The 14,035-nt window shown below is 39.4% G+C and overlaps 1 protein-coding gene across 1 annotated transcript in view; it reads right to left on the bottom strand.

The window, feature by feature from the left end:
- Positions 1 to 7,548: 7,548 nt before the first annotated feature.
- The window catches only part of me1 (malic enzyme 1, NADP(+)-dependent, cytosolic), an 82,020-nt gene continuing 75,533 nt past the window's right edge, over positions 7,549 to 14,035 (bottom strand). The window contains exons 7-14 of the mRNA XM_020091047.2: positions 12,740 to 12,849; positions 11,583 to 11,680; positions 11,352 to 11,465; positions 10,512 to 10,617; positions 9,718 to 9,860; positions 9,450 to 9,623; positions 8,292 to 8,390; positions 7,549 to 8,169 (exon numbers count right to left, since the gene is read on the bottom strand). Of these exons, the coding sequence (XP_019946606.1) occupies positions 8,002 to 8,169; positions 8,292 to 8,390; positions 9,450 to 9,623; positions 9,718 to 9,860; positions 10,512 to 10,617; positions 11,352 to 11,465; positions 11,583 to 11,680; positions 12,740 to 12,849 (1,012 nt within the window). The 3' untranslated portion in view covers positions 7,549 to 8,001. The remainder of the gene's footprint in view (positions 8,170 to 8,291; positions 8,391 to 9,449; positions 9,624 to 9,717; positions 9,861 to 10,511; positions 10,618 to 11,351; positions 11,466 to 11,582; positions 11,681 to 12,739; positions 12,850 to 14,035) is intronic.

The raw sequence follows: 14,035 nt of genomic DNA, 5'->3' as shown, positions 1-14,035 counted from the left end.
ATTAAAGACACGATTCAAAGTTGAAAACATTCACACAAAGTACACAAATAATGCAAAACATGTGACATAGAATAACACAATTAAACAATGCAATAATTATACACCTATCATCCCTTTATATGGCACCTTTAGGATCACACACACAGGTTTGTGCAGCTATTCATATTAGGACTTTGCATTGACTTCCATGGACAGCAAAACCTCATCCTTCATTCAATTCAATTCAGTTTTACTTGTGGAGCGCCAAATCATAATATATATTATCTCAAGGCACTTTACATTGAAGGTCAAGAACTTGGAAATTTTAGCGAACCCCAATAGTTCCAACAATGAGCAGCACTTTGGCGACTGTGAAGAAAATAAACTCATTAACTGGAAAAACCCAGACTCAATGTGGGCGGACATCTGCCTCGGCCGGTTGGGGTGAGCAGAGAAAACCATGACCAACACCTGAACTTTAACCTAACCACAATTTGGCCAAGAAGCCAAATAGCTGTTGTATCTGGTGAATGTGACAGTACAAATAAACAAATTCAGATCTGAGTTGGACAGTAGATCAGTTGATTTCACAGAGAGTAATTCATGGACTTTGATAAAATAAAGACATGTTTAGTGGACTGATCCAAATAAATATAAATAATATAAAATAAACAAAAAGGAAAATCTAGATCTAGTGAATTTAAATGTTATTTCATAAGCCTACTGTTGGACCCTGGTGGAGATATGTGCCCTATAGTGCCATTCTACTTTCCAAATGGATCAAGACATGAAAAAAGCCACAATTTTAAAGGGATTCCTTGGCTGTAACATTTATTTGAACTAATCAGCCACAATGAGCTGATTTTAACGTGTTTTCCCATTATTTGGGGAAAATGAATTGTGCAGTAGAAATGTCCCAATCCAGGATCATTAAATAATGTCTTTTGACTGTCTCGTTTGCATGGTGAAGCAGAAGTGAGGGATTTAGGTCACATGCAAATGTCTTGCTTGTAATATTTTCAGCATGTGTTGATCCATCTGGAGCTTGCAGCAGAATAATAAGCACAAGCCTGGCTAGCATGTGCCGACATTCAAAAGGCGGGAAAGACATGCTGAACAGCTAAAGGCAATGTGCTGCGTAGCTAAAGTGAACATGTTCATTTCTCCACTCCTGAATTATTGGGTAGATGAACAGAGTCTTTGTCCAAATGAGGAGAAACCTGCTCTTATCACTTGTTGAAGAAATACAGGTCTGAAAACATAAATCTAAATACTCACAAATCCGACCAAGTGGCCTATTTTAGTAGAACATTGGTTGGTTCAGTCAGTGCAGAGAGCTGCAGGGAACGATGTCTGTGCTGCCTGTGTTTCAACACAAATTAATTAAACACGACTATGGGTCGTGATCACGCATGTCATGTTAGATTTCAGTGCAAGAATCCCCACGCTAAGTGCAAGGCCTCATCTAATTATGGAAAAGTTGTCAAGGCGTTGGCGCTCCTGCTTGGTATCTGCGCGTGGTACCCGCCTGGGAAACAACAGGCTGTCGGAAACCTGCGACCACCACTGCCTCTCAGGATAAAACCTGTGTGACGGCCCGGCCTCACAAAGACTCTGCAAAACAGAGATGTCTCTATGAATCACTCCCAGAATCCTTCACTGGAACGACAGAGTGGTACGAGGCCGCTGACCATAGGTGGTCTCGTAGTCCTCATTCAGTCAGAGGTGGTGTGTGGCAAATATAAGGGAGTAGGCTGACTGCTGGATGTGAAGATCAGGTCGGGATTTGATGGTGATGATAACATCGAGATATCATAGTTACTTGCTTTCCCAAAACAAACAGAATGAGTTCCCTTTTTTATTTAAAGATATCACACTTAATCGGACTTAAAAAACACAGTGCTAACACGATATGTTGCTATAATGCTTAGACTGCCACATTATTTCCTGAATAACAGTAGTGCTGTCGGTCATTCTCAATTTAATATGTACCACTAAATGTAGAAGGTGGTGTTGTGTTAACATTATGTCAAACTCGGTAAAGGCTTGAACCAGTTCCACAAATTTCCCCTCGTTGCCAGAGCTGCCATCCAATTTGTTTCTGCCGAGATACAGAATAAATATCAATCTCTACAAACTAGCTCAACTCTCATCCACATGCCAGTTCCATCTCATCATATGAATTTCTTTTGAGATATATTATTGAGTACTTGAGGACTTTGAACGCCTTTTTAAAGCCCTGAGGAGGTTTGCCCTGCAGATCTATTAATCCTGTTGCTCGACCGGTTGTTGAACAGTTAAAGAGGCAAATAAGGCTCCAGAAAAAGCATTAGCATTTCAGTTCCCACGTCAGAAATAGACCCTTTCTTTCAGTTCTCTCCCGAGTCAGATCCAGCTTCAGGGGAAGGCCTGCTGTTCTGTTCAATCTGTAGTTGGAGCTCAGTAAAGTCACTTCTTTGAACGAGGTCTCCATCTCCATCCACTCTGCTAGTTTCCCAACTGACAATATTGATATGACTGGTGAGAAGCCAGGTTCAAATGTTGCTTCTTTTCACTGAGGGACACCAGGCGATGCTGACCTCCTTTGAGCTATGGTACCATTTCCATTGGTACCTCGACAGAGCACCATGCATAGAAGGGCAGAGGGGAGCTGTTTTCACCACTAAGACTCACTTTAGGTTATTTAATTTACAGTAGGTCCTGCACTACTGAAGAAGATCAAATAAAGGACAAAAATAGCACTCAGTAGAGTGCATACCGGGGTGGCTGTGGCTGAGGGGTAGAGCGGTCATCCTCCAACCAGAAGGTCGGAAGTTTGATTCCCAGTCTTCCCATCTGCATGCCAAAGTGTCCATGGACAAGATGCTGAACCCCAAATTGCCCCATAGAACAACAAAAAGTGCTAGTAATAGATGCACTGTATGAATGTGTGTGTGAATGGGCGAATAGCAAACTGTAGTGTAAAGCACTTTGAGTGGTCATCAAGACGAGAAAAGTGTTATATAAATACAAACCATTTACCTTACCTCTGCCAAGACCTTATAAAATCATATCTAAAATTACTAGATCCAGATTTTTATTTGGATCTGCACCAAATTACACTCTTATAAATATCAGTACACTAAACATGCCTGAGTTTTTCAGCAAGATAAATATAAATTGAATAGGTTTTTCCCAGACTCAAAGGATCCCAAAGGATACCGTATATCCTCATGTGCAGTTTTGTGGTAATTCAAATGATTTTCAGTGTTATCGATTCCTCATAAAGGGAGGTCAGAGGTCAGGGTTGAAGCTGAGAATGGGCTTGTGTCAAACAGTGTCCACACCACGCCACCTTAAATGACCACCCTACCTCCACAGTTTTCACAATAACATTTAAGCCTAAATGCATAGTGAAAAAAATAACCTTGAGAATGCAGGATTTCACATTCCCCATGACCTGTTCTATGTATGCCTTGTTGGATATTATTGGATAAATGATAAGAAAAGTAATATACAAACACAGTAGCTTGAGCACAATTCATGCACGGAGTGCAACCAAAAGTGCTTTACATCATACTACCAATTCCATTTCTGATTAAACAATAAACAGACAAATAAAAATGAATATAAATAGCAGGTCAAACTAAAACTGGACAGCATAGGGACTAAAATTGTCACATATGCTGACCTTCAGCCAACGCTTCTTAACTTTCCACCTTTGTTTCAGCGTCATTTATTCATTTGTAACTCAGACATTGAGCTCATCCTCAAATCATCACAGAGCGAACAAAAACACACAGCTACTGTGATGCAGGTCTCTGCTGACTGCATACCGAACCAGTAAGATGAAGAGGAATCACAGGAAGTCGATCGGGTCTGTTTAGCATCCTGCTTTTCTGACAAGGTGGTGCTGTGCAACTGTTCAGTAGACAAAAGCAAATATAAAAAATAAATGAAATCTTGATAAAAAGAGGAGGCAAAGGATACTCTTTTTTTTTTTTTTTTTTTTTCAGGGAGCATTTATACCGTGATGCCATCGTGAATACATTTATTTCAAAAGGGCATGGTCGTATTATAGTCATATTTACTGCTCGTACTCAACACCTCATGCAGCCATCTTCAGTGCATGTAATATATCGCTCTTTGTTAGTGACAATAAAGAGCAGTGTAATGAAATCCTTGAAGTGTAAACTGTTGTCCAGCAGATGACCACACTGATTTATTCACAATTCAAGGAGCAGATGTTAAACTGCTGGAACAAGCACTTTGTCTGAATTGTTAAGTCACTTGTCACAGTATATTTTTATTTGGACCTAAATATGAGGGCACTGGAAAAGAATAAAATCACACAGTAGGTCTTCTCTTTATTGGAATAGTTTACCTGCAGATTTCAGAAACACTAGTGAGTTTTTAACCTTTGAATACAAACTTCAGGGGGTAATTTGCTTGTATTTATCAGGTGTCGTGTTTAATCGTGGTTTATCTTTAGTTTTTTTTTTTACCAGCCATAGTGTTTTTATGATTGGTTTGTCATACAGTTAGTTTGGATGATATATATTAAGCACATTAATTATCAATAGATACTGTTCGTGTAGTTAGATCATTTTATCTTATTTCAGGTTGCCTTGTAAAAACTGGCTACTGGTACAGCAGATGAAAAATAGCATATATAGCTAACTGGCTCACTTACAGTATTTTGTCTGTTGATTCAGGAGCAATGTCCTGATCAAATCAATAAACAAATGTAACCTATGAGAAAGCTGTTTTAACATTCTCCAGACAACCAGGCTACTGATCAGCTGACTGAGAAGAAGACTTTGAGAAAGATCTCTTTTTGAAAGTATTAAATATAATTTAAAATCGCTGAGTTCATTCAATTAGCTATTTTATTCACTCTTGAGCCTGAATTTCTTTATGTGTAAAATTGCAGCATATATTAATTATAATTGGCTTTTTTTTTAACAAGTGAACAGACCAGCATTAGGTAATATGTGAACATAATGTAATTCATTCCATTTTGTTATTTATAGAACAGGCTATAATGCCAACCACTAGCCCTGTCATACAAGAGCAGGAACAATACATATAGGAAAATATAGCTGGTGAAATGAGCTCTGAGTAAATGAGAGGATTTATAGGTTGGGGTGCATTTATATTAGTCATTACCTCGTGTCATTACATTGATTCACTAGAAACTAAAGCTGCATTAGACTTATATGAAAAGATGATTATAGAAAATGTGCTGGAGAGGAGAGATGATAATAGACAAGTGCACCCTGAAATCATTACTGTCACTAATGTTGCACTATAGTGATTAAGCCCTTTTGTTGAAATAATCTCAGACAGTATGTTAGAGCGCCATCTGCTGGTCTTATATTTTAAGTCCTTCACAAAGCTGCAAGTTTCAGCCTCTATCCACTGTGGCTCCAGAACAGATCCTACAACAGTGTATCTGCAATAATCACTCAAGGAGCATGAACAGTCAAATCAATTGTGAATGCAAAATAAGGCAAAACGGACAAACTGTGGGTCCTGAGAGAAAATGAAGTGATGGCAGACAAGCTGTGTGTGTGTGTGTGTGTGTGTGTGTGTGTGTGTGTGTGTGTGTGCATTGGTGGCTGGGCAGATGGGTGAGGGTTCTGGGGCTTAATGTCACACAGGCCACTGGAGGATGGGCAGACAGACTCACACAGGCGACATTCCCTCGGGCGCTTCACTGATAGGCACCGATCACAAGGTCTTAACAAGGTTCCATTTACTGTGAGACCGTAAACAAGGTCAAAGGGATGTCGGGGTACAGCTGCCAGTCGCTGGCCAGTTTGTGACCAGCAAGGCACCTCAGAGGCCTGCTACTGGACAGAGCCAGAGATGAGAAGGAGAAAGTGATGGACATTATTTTACACACTTTACACATCTGAGCAAAGGAGCAAACTGTACAACACTGATTTCAAACAGGGCTACTGTTACTGGAGGGGGTAGATCTGCAGCTGCTATAGGGTAGGCAGCGTGGAAACATTTAAATGAAACCATGAATCATGATTGGATTTTTTTTTTGAAAAAGCAACTTGAAAAGTGTAAAGTGTAGACAGTTATAGCTTCAAGTTATGAATACTTTGCTACATGAGACGGACTAGAAGAAATAAGATAGAAAATCATTCAGAGAATTATCACATATAGAGCTGGAAGAGAAAGAACTTTAAGTTAGTTGACTATTTTTGGAACATGTTGTTTCCTTCCATGTGACACCTGTTTATGTTTGACTAAAAAGAACTCCTGTTGTAGATCAGTATTATACTGGTGACATTTACACTGATGTAATTGGTCCCCTGAGCATCCTGGGAAACAGAAACACCAAATGTTTATTCTGATATGTGCACACACAGTATTGGATAAGTTGTGTATGTGAATATTGATGGAGCATTCACCGTCTAGACAGCTAACTGACTACTGGATAGTGTTGACATTGAGACACATTGTCATGTCAGAGCGTTGGCTGCCCTGGGCTGATTAGAGATTCAAAGTGAGGGTGGGGCCAAAAAGTGAGGAAAACAAATGTTTGTCTCTGAGTGTTGCCCCGGGACAGACGCTCAGCACTGCACACTGACTGGTCTGGTTACTTCTCTATTGATTACAGACTGGGATGTGCAGTGGCCCCTGTCTGGCCCGTGATCGATTAGATAACATTAAATCATCCGCACTTTAATTCAGACAGCACCAGACAAACACAACAAACACTGTCGGTCCATAAACCAATTTAATTTTGATTCACCTGCTGCTTTTATTGTGGTTACCTGAACATACCACAGAAATGTGTGTGTGTGTGTGTGTGTGTAATATATGTGGGTTATTCCAAAGCCATTTTATTCTACAACTACATGTAAAGGGAAATTTATAGAAACTTTTCATTGTTTGATGGTACACACTGATCAATCTCACGCATGCGTGTCACTGTTCACTTCTCCAGGTTGGTGGAGCTCAGGGAATAAAACAGATGTTTCATTCTTCTGTGCATTGATCAGATCAGCAAGCATTAAAAAAATTATCGTTATATATTGAATTATTTTTTATTTATTTACATGTATATTTGGACAGATAGTATGCTGTTATGTTACTGTCAGTCACATCTTTTCAAACCACACTGAAACTGTTCTGATGTGGAAACTTAGAAAAGAGAAGTGTTTTATAACTGTTACATATTTAAGAGTTGGTTTAAAGTGAACCATTACTTCTATCACAATATGTCAACAATCAATAAAAATAACTTTTTGCTAATTTGCTAATTATGTTGTAATGATACCCATTGACCTCTGGAGGGGGCTATAATACCATATCTGCTCAATCCTGTAAATAAGAGTTTGGGTATGTAGGCATTATGAACTATGAGGTAAGTGTTGCCACTGGGACTGAATAAAAAGACACCAGAGATGTCAGAGAGAGGAAGTTAGGACCTGGACTTCCAGGGAGACAAACCTAAATATGGCTACTCATATTTTTTTACAAATCCTCTTTGTACCCAGGCACATATTTCCAATTTAGTGAATCCTTTTCCTTTGTGGGCACAGATGGAATAATCAAACATGGAAAACATTATTTGAAACATTTTTATTCGACAAAGAGTTTTAGCTTACACAGTCATAAAGTAACTGCCTAATACAGTACAATTAAAAGTACCCTGTGAAAGATTCTCCCTAAATATATTATTGTCAAATGTTTGCAATCTTTCATCAATTTAATAAAACACCATCTGTTTCACATTTCACCAGCTTCCTTAATAAAATATGAACTATTTTATGAACCTGTGTAAACTACCATTGTATTATTGCAGGGGAGAAATAAAGCTCTAAAGTAGACCCACCATAGGTATGAAACATCACTGGTAAAAGTACTGGCTCTTGTTTAGTCATCATTCATTTCACAGTAATATATGAATGAAAAACTTCTGCACAAATCCTCTTCATATCAAACATGACTTGTGATGATATTGCACGTCAGTTGTTACCTTGTCCCTGCAGGGCTCATTCTGTCTCTCTGTCCAGTCTATTAAAGTTTGCATGACTGCACGGTCATACTGTCGTCCGGCCAGCGGTAAGAGTCCGCCACAAACTCGTCATAGTCAGTGCTGTAAGTCAGCGAGCGCACGTACGCTTCTTTGTCGGACGGCTCTGGGCGAAGTGAGGCCATGTTGTGTTCGTAGGCATACTCCATGATCTGTAATGCACAGGAGGTTGAAGTTTCTGCAGTTTCACACGACACCCACCCCATACAACTGGAGTCATACAGATGTGGCGAGCTACATGTGCTGATACGTTGTGTGTAAACCGAGCTCTCACCTTCACAGCCAGCTTGACAGAGACGTCCCTGATGGAGCAGAGAGGAGGATACAGTCGTCCCTCTGACAGGTCCTTCTCTGTCACCAGGTGAGCGAGAGCCTGTTAAACAGCAAACACATCGCTGCTGTTATCACAGGGAGAAATGAAATAGCATGCTAACGTGCTACATGAGCCACAATTTCAGCTGCTACTTTCCGTTTTCATTCAGTGAACACAGTTATGGTTAAAGGTCCAGTGTGTAAGATTTAGGTGAAAGGGATCTATTGGCAGAACTTTAATGTAGAATAATCCTCATGATGTTTTCACTAGTTTGTTTCATCTAAACTGTATGAATTGTAGTTTTCTTTACCTCAGAAAAGGCTCTTTATATTTAAATACTTCATATTTACATGGAGGGTACCTTCTCTATGGAGGCCGCCATGTTTTTTACATTAGTCCAGACTGGACAAACTAAACACCTTTTGAGTTTTTATGACAATTAAAGGCTACCACAGTTTCTTTTTCATGTTTGGAAGGAGAGGATGAGGTGAGGGGTGTTCAACTGCAACATGCAATATCAACACTAGATATCACAAAATTCTACACTCTGAACCTTTAAGTAAATGAACAATCTAGTGATAACTAGGTTCATATAGAACATAAGTGAAAAGTGTGATAATGAATAAAGTTTTAAATGGGATGTAGAAGGAGTGATGTTTGACAACATGGTTTATTATTAATCTATTAGAATATGAAGCATTGTCATGAGCTCACTTTTGTTTAACAGTATTTGAAGTGACAAAAAATGGCAAATAATTACAACTTTAAAATGCTACTTACCCATCAGATAAAATGATGCAGGGTTATAATATAAAATAAAAAACTCACAATGGATATTTGCATGCTCTGAATACTTGAACTTGAAGTTTCCTGTGTACTTTTTCTAGATTTTAGTGAATGCCTTCTACAAGTTATGACTTTTTCACAGCCTCAATATGAAGATAAAAAGTTGTCATTGATGAAATGTTCAAAACATTCAGTAGATTCTCAAGATGTGGCCTGAATGAGACCTCAGGAGGGTTAGTGGAGGTTCAGTGAAGACACGACTTACAAAACTATACAAATTCATGCATTCATTTTAAAGTGAAATACAAGTGTGTGTATATATCCATGTGTTACCTCTGCTGCAGTAAGGAAGATTTCCTCTGTAATACAGGGGATGGCACATGCCGTGACGCCCAGGCCCACACCAGGGAAGATGTAGGCGTTGTTTCCCTGACCAGGATAGAATGTCCTCCCATCAGGCAGCGTGACAGGGTCAAACGGACTGCCACTGGCAAAGATGCCCTGCCCCTGCAATACAGAGGAGTCAATATTCAACCATTGTTTTATTAGAGCTAAGAGACAGAAATAATTCCTAGCTATGTAGAGGGTGTTGAGTGAGGACCTGTGTCAGTGTGTAACACTGCTCAGCAGTGCATTCAGCTTTGCTGGTCGGGTTGCTGAGGGCAAAGATGATAGGGTGTTCATTGAAAGACGCCATGTCCCTGATGATCTGTTCGGAGAACGCTCCGGCAACAGCTGCCACACCTGACACACAAAGCCATCAATGTGCAACATTACGCTTTAGAACTTTTCTGGTTTTTCAACTTGATCAAATATGAATCATATTCAGCATTCTGTAAATAATAATAATAATAATCATCATCACTCCTCACTTCCAACAGTCTCTTGAGTCATTATGTTAATATGACTGTTGAACAACAGTGTGAAAATGGTTACCTGAATGTATAAGTGTTGTTTAACCATGTTCTGCTGTGGCTGTAGTCATTATTACAGTTGCAAAGAGGACTCAAAGGGATAGTTCACTGAAAAGTGAAAATCTACAACATCACAATGCCGATGGAAGGTGTTTACATTTAAAGAAGTGGTTGCCAGTTACTTCAATCGATTGGATTTGGCTGCAACGTTGTTTACCCCTGAGACTCCAGAAGTGTTTTGTGGACTCAAACACTTCCCCCACCCCTCCATCAGCATAGTGGTGAGTAGTTAATGAGTGAATTTTCATTTTTCTGTGAACTATCTCTTTTAGGTGAATTGAATAGTTGTCCTATTTGTTGTTTTTGTCACCAATCACATTTTTATAACAATAACTGTGTATTGTTGTAACCATGACAGTGAACTTTTTCTGTATCTATGGTATCATGACGGTAGAAACAAACAACATGCATGTTGCTTTACCAATAATTGCTGTGGGTTTGAGTTTCCGAACTACATCCTCCAGTTTATTCATCTGTGGGTGCTCATGAGCAAACCTCTCCTTCTCATGAGTCAGGTGGTCCCGACCCTGAGGGTTTGGAAATACCAGATGAAGAAGAGGGCGTTAAAAACATAAAACCATCTGTGGAAACACTAAACACTGTAAAAACAAATATGGCTGCATTAAATTCAGTCAGGATTTAGTCTCTAACAGATTTAGGTTTAATACTCAACAAAATTAGGGATTTCTTGTGAGGATCACAAGTTGGGATCAAGACAGTGACAAGCGAAGATAAGAGGAGATGTGCATGAGGATGGGAGGAGGAGGAATGAAAGGTAGAGGGATGAGAAAAGACAGTGAAGAGGAGGTGAAGGAATGGGGGAGGAATAATAAATAACACAGATATTGTGGAGAAAACAGATGTATAACCCCGTGGAGAGCTCTTTTGCGGTGATTCCAAGGAAAGACCTCTGTCATAGAAATCAACAAACCACAGGAAATGTGCTTTTCTGGATTGCGGAGGAAGCAGCGATGACAAACTGCTCAGGAAGATCCACCCCCACATGTTCTCAACCTGTCGTTTAATGTCAGTCTCTCATGTTTTTATCGATTTCAGAAATAATGTATGTGATTTTCTTCTCTCTTTCTATCTGCCTCATCTTTCATACTTCCTGGCTTTTTTTTTAACCATCTATAGACATTAAAGCAAATAGAATAATTCAGGCCCATTCATTCAGGTCAGCTACAGTGGTTAGATGCATGTGTAGGCTGTGTGTAGGATGCTTGTGTTTAGACGTGTTATATTTGTTGGATTTTGACACCTTGACAATGAGACCCTTGGAATCAACCATCCAGATCTTTTTCAAGCACTCTTCCTGTTTGAGTCCCTCCTTCTCCATGGCCATGGTGATGAGCTCAGCAATCCCCATGGCTGCCTGGTAGCAAGACACAAGGGAGGAATGAAAGAGGAACTTTAGTTTGACACACAATGCACAACTCTCAAGATAATATAAATACAAGTATACAAAGTCGGTCTAACTTAAAGCACCTACCTCCCCTGCACCTTGGAAAACAATGGTGTGGTCACACATTTTGGTCTTGGTGATGCGGAGGGCGGCCAGGAGTCCAGCTACTGCCACAGCAGCAGTACCTGAAGAATACATCCTTAGCATCACTTAGGAGTTCAACCTACTCTTAAAGATGTTTTTCATAGGATGAAAAACATGATGCTACTGTTTTTGACTTTAGAGGTCTGATAGCGGAGTGTGAGTCAATACATTTGTTAAAAGTATTTCCTGTTTCATATCAACTACTAATCTCCTACAGATGTTTTTCAAGTGGGTCCCTGACCCTGTCATCACACTGGCTCTTTCACAGTATGACACTGATCGATACTAACGGGCAAGGGAAGGAACAAACTGCAATCAACCAAATGTGGATGTTTAAAAAAATGAGTTTGACAATTGTTGTATGGGGAAGGAAGTGCATAAATCATGTCTATTAGTACTGATGGCTGCACACGTGTGTTTTGGTGAATAACAACCAATATGCATGTTTGTAAAGAAATCTTCACAGGGCACTTTAAACTCTAAAGGCTGTACTGCCCAGAGAGCCAATGTTTGATTAGAGACAATGACTTTCAACTCTATGTAACATTCACAAGACAAGTGTCTTGACAAATGTGTGTGAGTGTAAAAGACGAGTGTGTTATTACAAAAAGAGGAAACTTTTGAGTCATCACTTGGATAAGAGAGTTATCCTGATGCTTTCTCCTCAGATGTTTGTGTGGTGAGGGATTTCATGCTTTTCGGTGAGATGTTAGCTTATGAAAGAGTTTGGGTTGTTTTCCTAAATTGCTGTGTTACGGGATGACACATAATTACTATCTGCAACTGTAATGTTAGCATTCATTGTAAAGACTTCAGGGGAGAGGTCAGTGAATATCTGAAATGAACAGTGTTTTTTAGGAAAACAATGATGGATAAATGAGAAGAATTAATGACCCAGTTTTGTTAAGGTATTCACATCAGGGTTCAGTTAGATTTACAAGAACATTGTTTATAGGAGCTAATAAAAAATGATATGAGAGAGGTACAGCTTTGGTGTTTCCTTCATTTTTCTGGTGAAAAATGAAACTTAAGCTATCTTGAAAAACAAAGGATATTTGTACCAATAGTATTCATATTTTTTACACTGATCGTGTGGTTACCTTGGATGTCGTCGTTGAATGTGCAGTACTTGTTGCGGTACTTGCTCAGTAGACGGAAAGCGTTAACATTTGCAAAGTCCTCAAACTGGATCAGACAGTCCATCCCATACCTGTGGAAAGAGAGCGGCTTTTATTTTGAGTGAACCAACAGAAGAGATACAGGAAGTCACTAAAGTAATGTGAGGGGTCATTTTCTGAACACAGTCCAGTCCAGAAGGAGGCGCTCTTCCACTATACAACAAAGCACAGGGTGACAAATGAAGAGGGAGGAAGTTGACCTCTCAGTGCCACTAAGTTAAAGAATTGTAATCACAATATTCTGAGTGACAGCTAAAGGAGCATGTTTCAAATGAAAAAAGGAGGAATCTCTTTTGTTAGTTATGTATAAAGTGGTGAGTTTAAGCCACAGACCTTTGTGCTGCGGATTGTTTGATGGACATTTAACGGGCTGACACCTGTTTCCCCAGCTGTTTGACAGCACCTCACAATGAGTTTTCAAGAGAAGGTCAAACCCCCACAAAAGGAGCTGAATTCCATTAACATGAGATTTGAAAGAAAAGAGCACAGAGCCCACCCAGTCCCCCAGTAAAACAGCAGTTTCAATTTAACACCATGCTGCTCAGACCACCTATCAAATGTAGTCAATGCACACGCACACACACACACACATACACAGGAGCCTGTGTCAATAAGCCCCTAAAATAACATAACAAAATAAGCCGTAAAACCAGAGTTATGAGTCTGTAAATTGGATTTAGCAACAGCAAAAAAGAATCCCAAGTTCCCAAGTCTTTCAACAAATGGATCAGGAATTTATTGGATATTTGCAGAGTGATTGCTGCTGCTCAGGCTCTACGATGATTAACAGTCATATGTGTACGAAAAGGAAAGAATACAAAGTAGGAAAATTGCAGAAGTGCAGAAGAAAATAATGCATTTATCAAAATATTTTTGGTGGCTCGAACTGCAAAAGGCTTTTTTGTCATTTTGTCGTACTCTGTATTAAAATTCAGTTTAAAGCCCCATCAAAATTTATGTTTTTTCTGGCTGGCAACTGCCCATTTAGATAGTTAGATAACAAGCTAATAAGGCTTATGTTGCCAATATGATTTTGTTGTGTTTAAAAGGTCTAGGCCTTTGTTAAAGGTCATATAAAAGTGATGATGGACTCAATCCTGATGGTGTATGTAAAAGATCTATGAATAAACAGTGCTGTTGATGAATAAGGTGGCACTAGTTAGTCCTTGTATTATACAAAGGTCAGATGTCTTTCGTTTCAATCTAGCGTTAACACTG

Source organism: Paralichthys olivaceus, chromosome 13 (genome assembly GCF_024713975.1).
Source record: "Paralichthys olivaceus isolate ysfri-2021 chromosome 13, ASM2471397v2, whole genome shotgun sequence".
NCBI classification, from domain to species: Eukaryota; Metazoa; Chordata; class Actinopteri; order Pleuronectiformes; family Paralichthyidae; genus Paralichthys; species Paralichthys olivaceus.
This window is presented reverse-complemented; position numbering and strand designations above follow the sequence as displayed.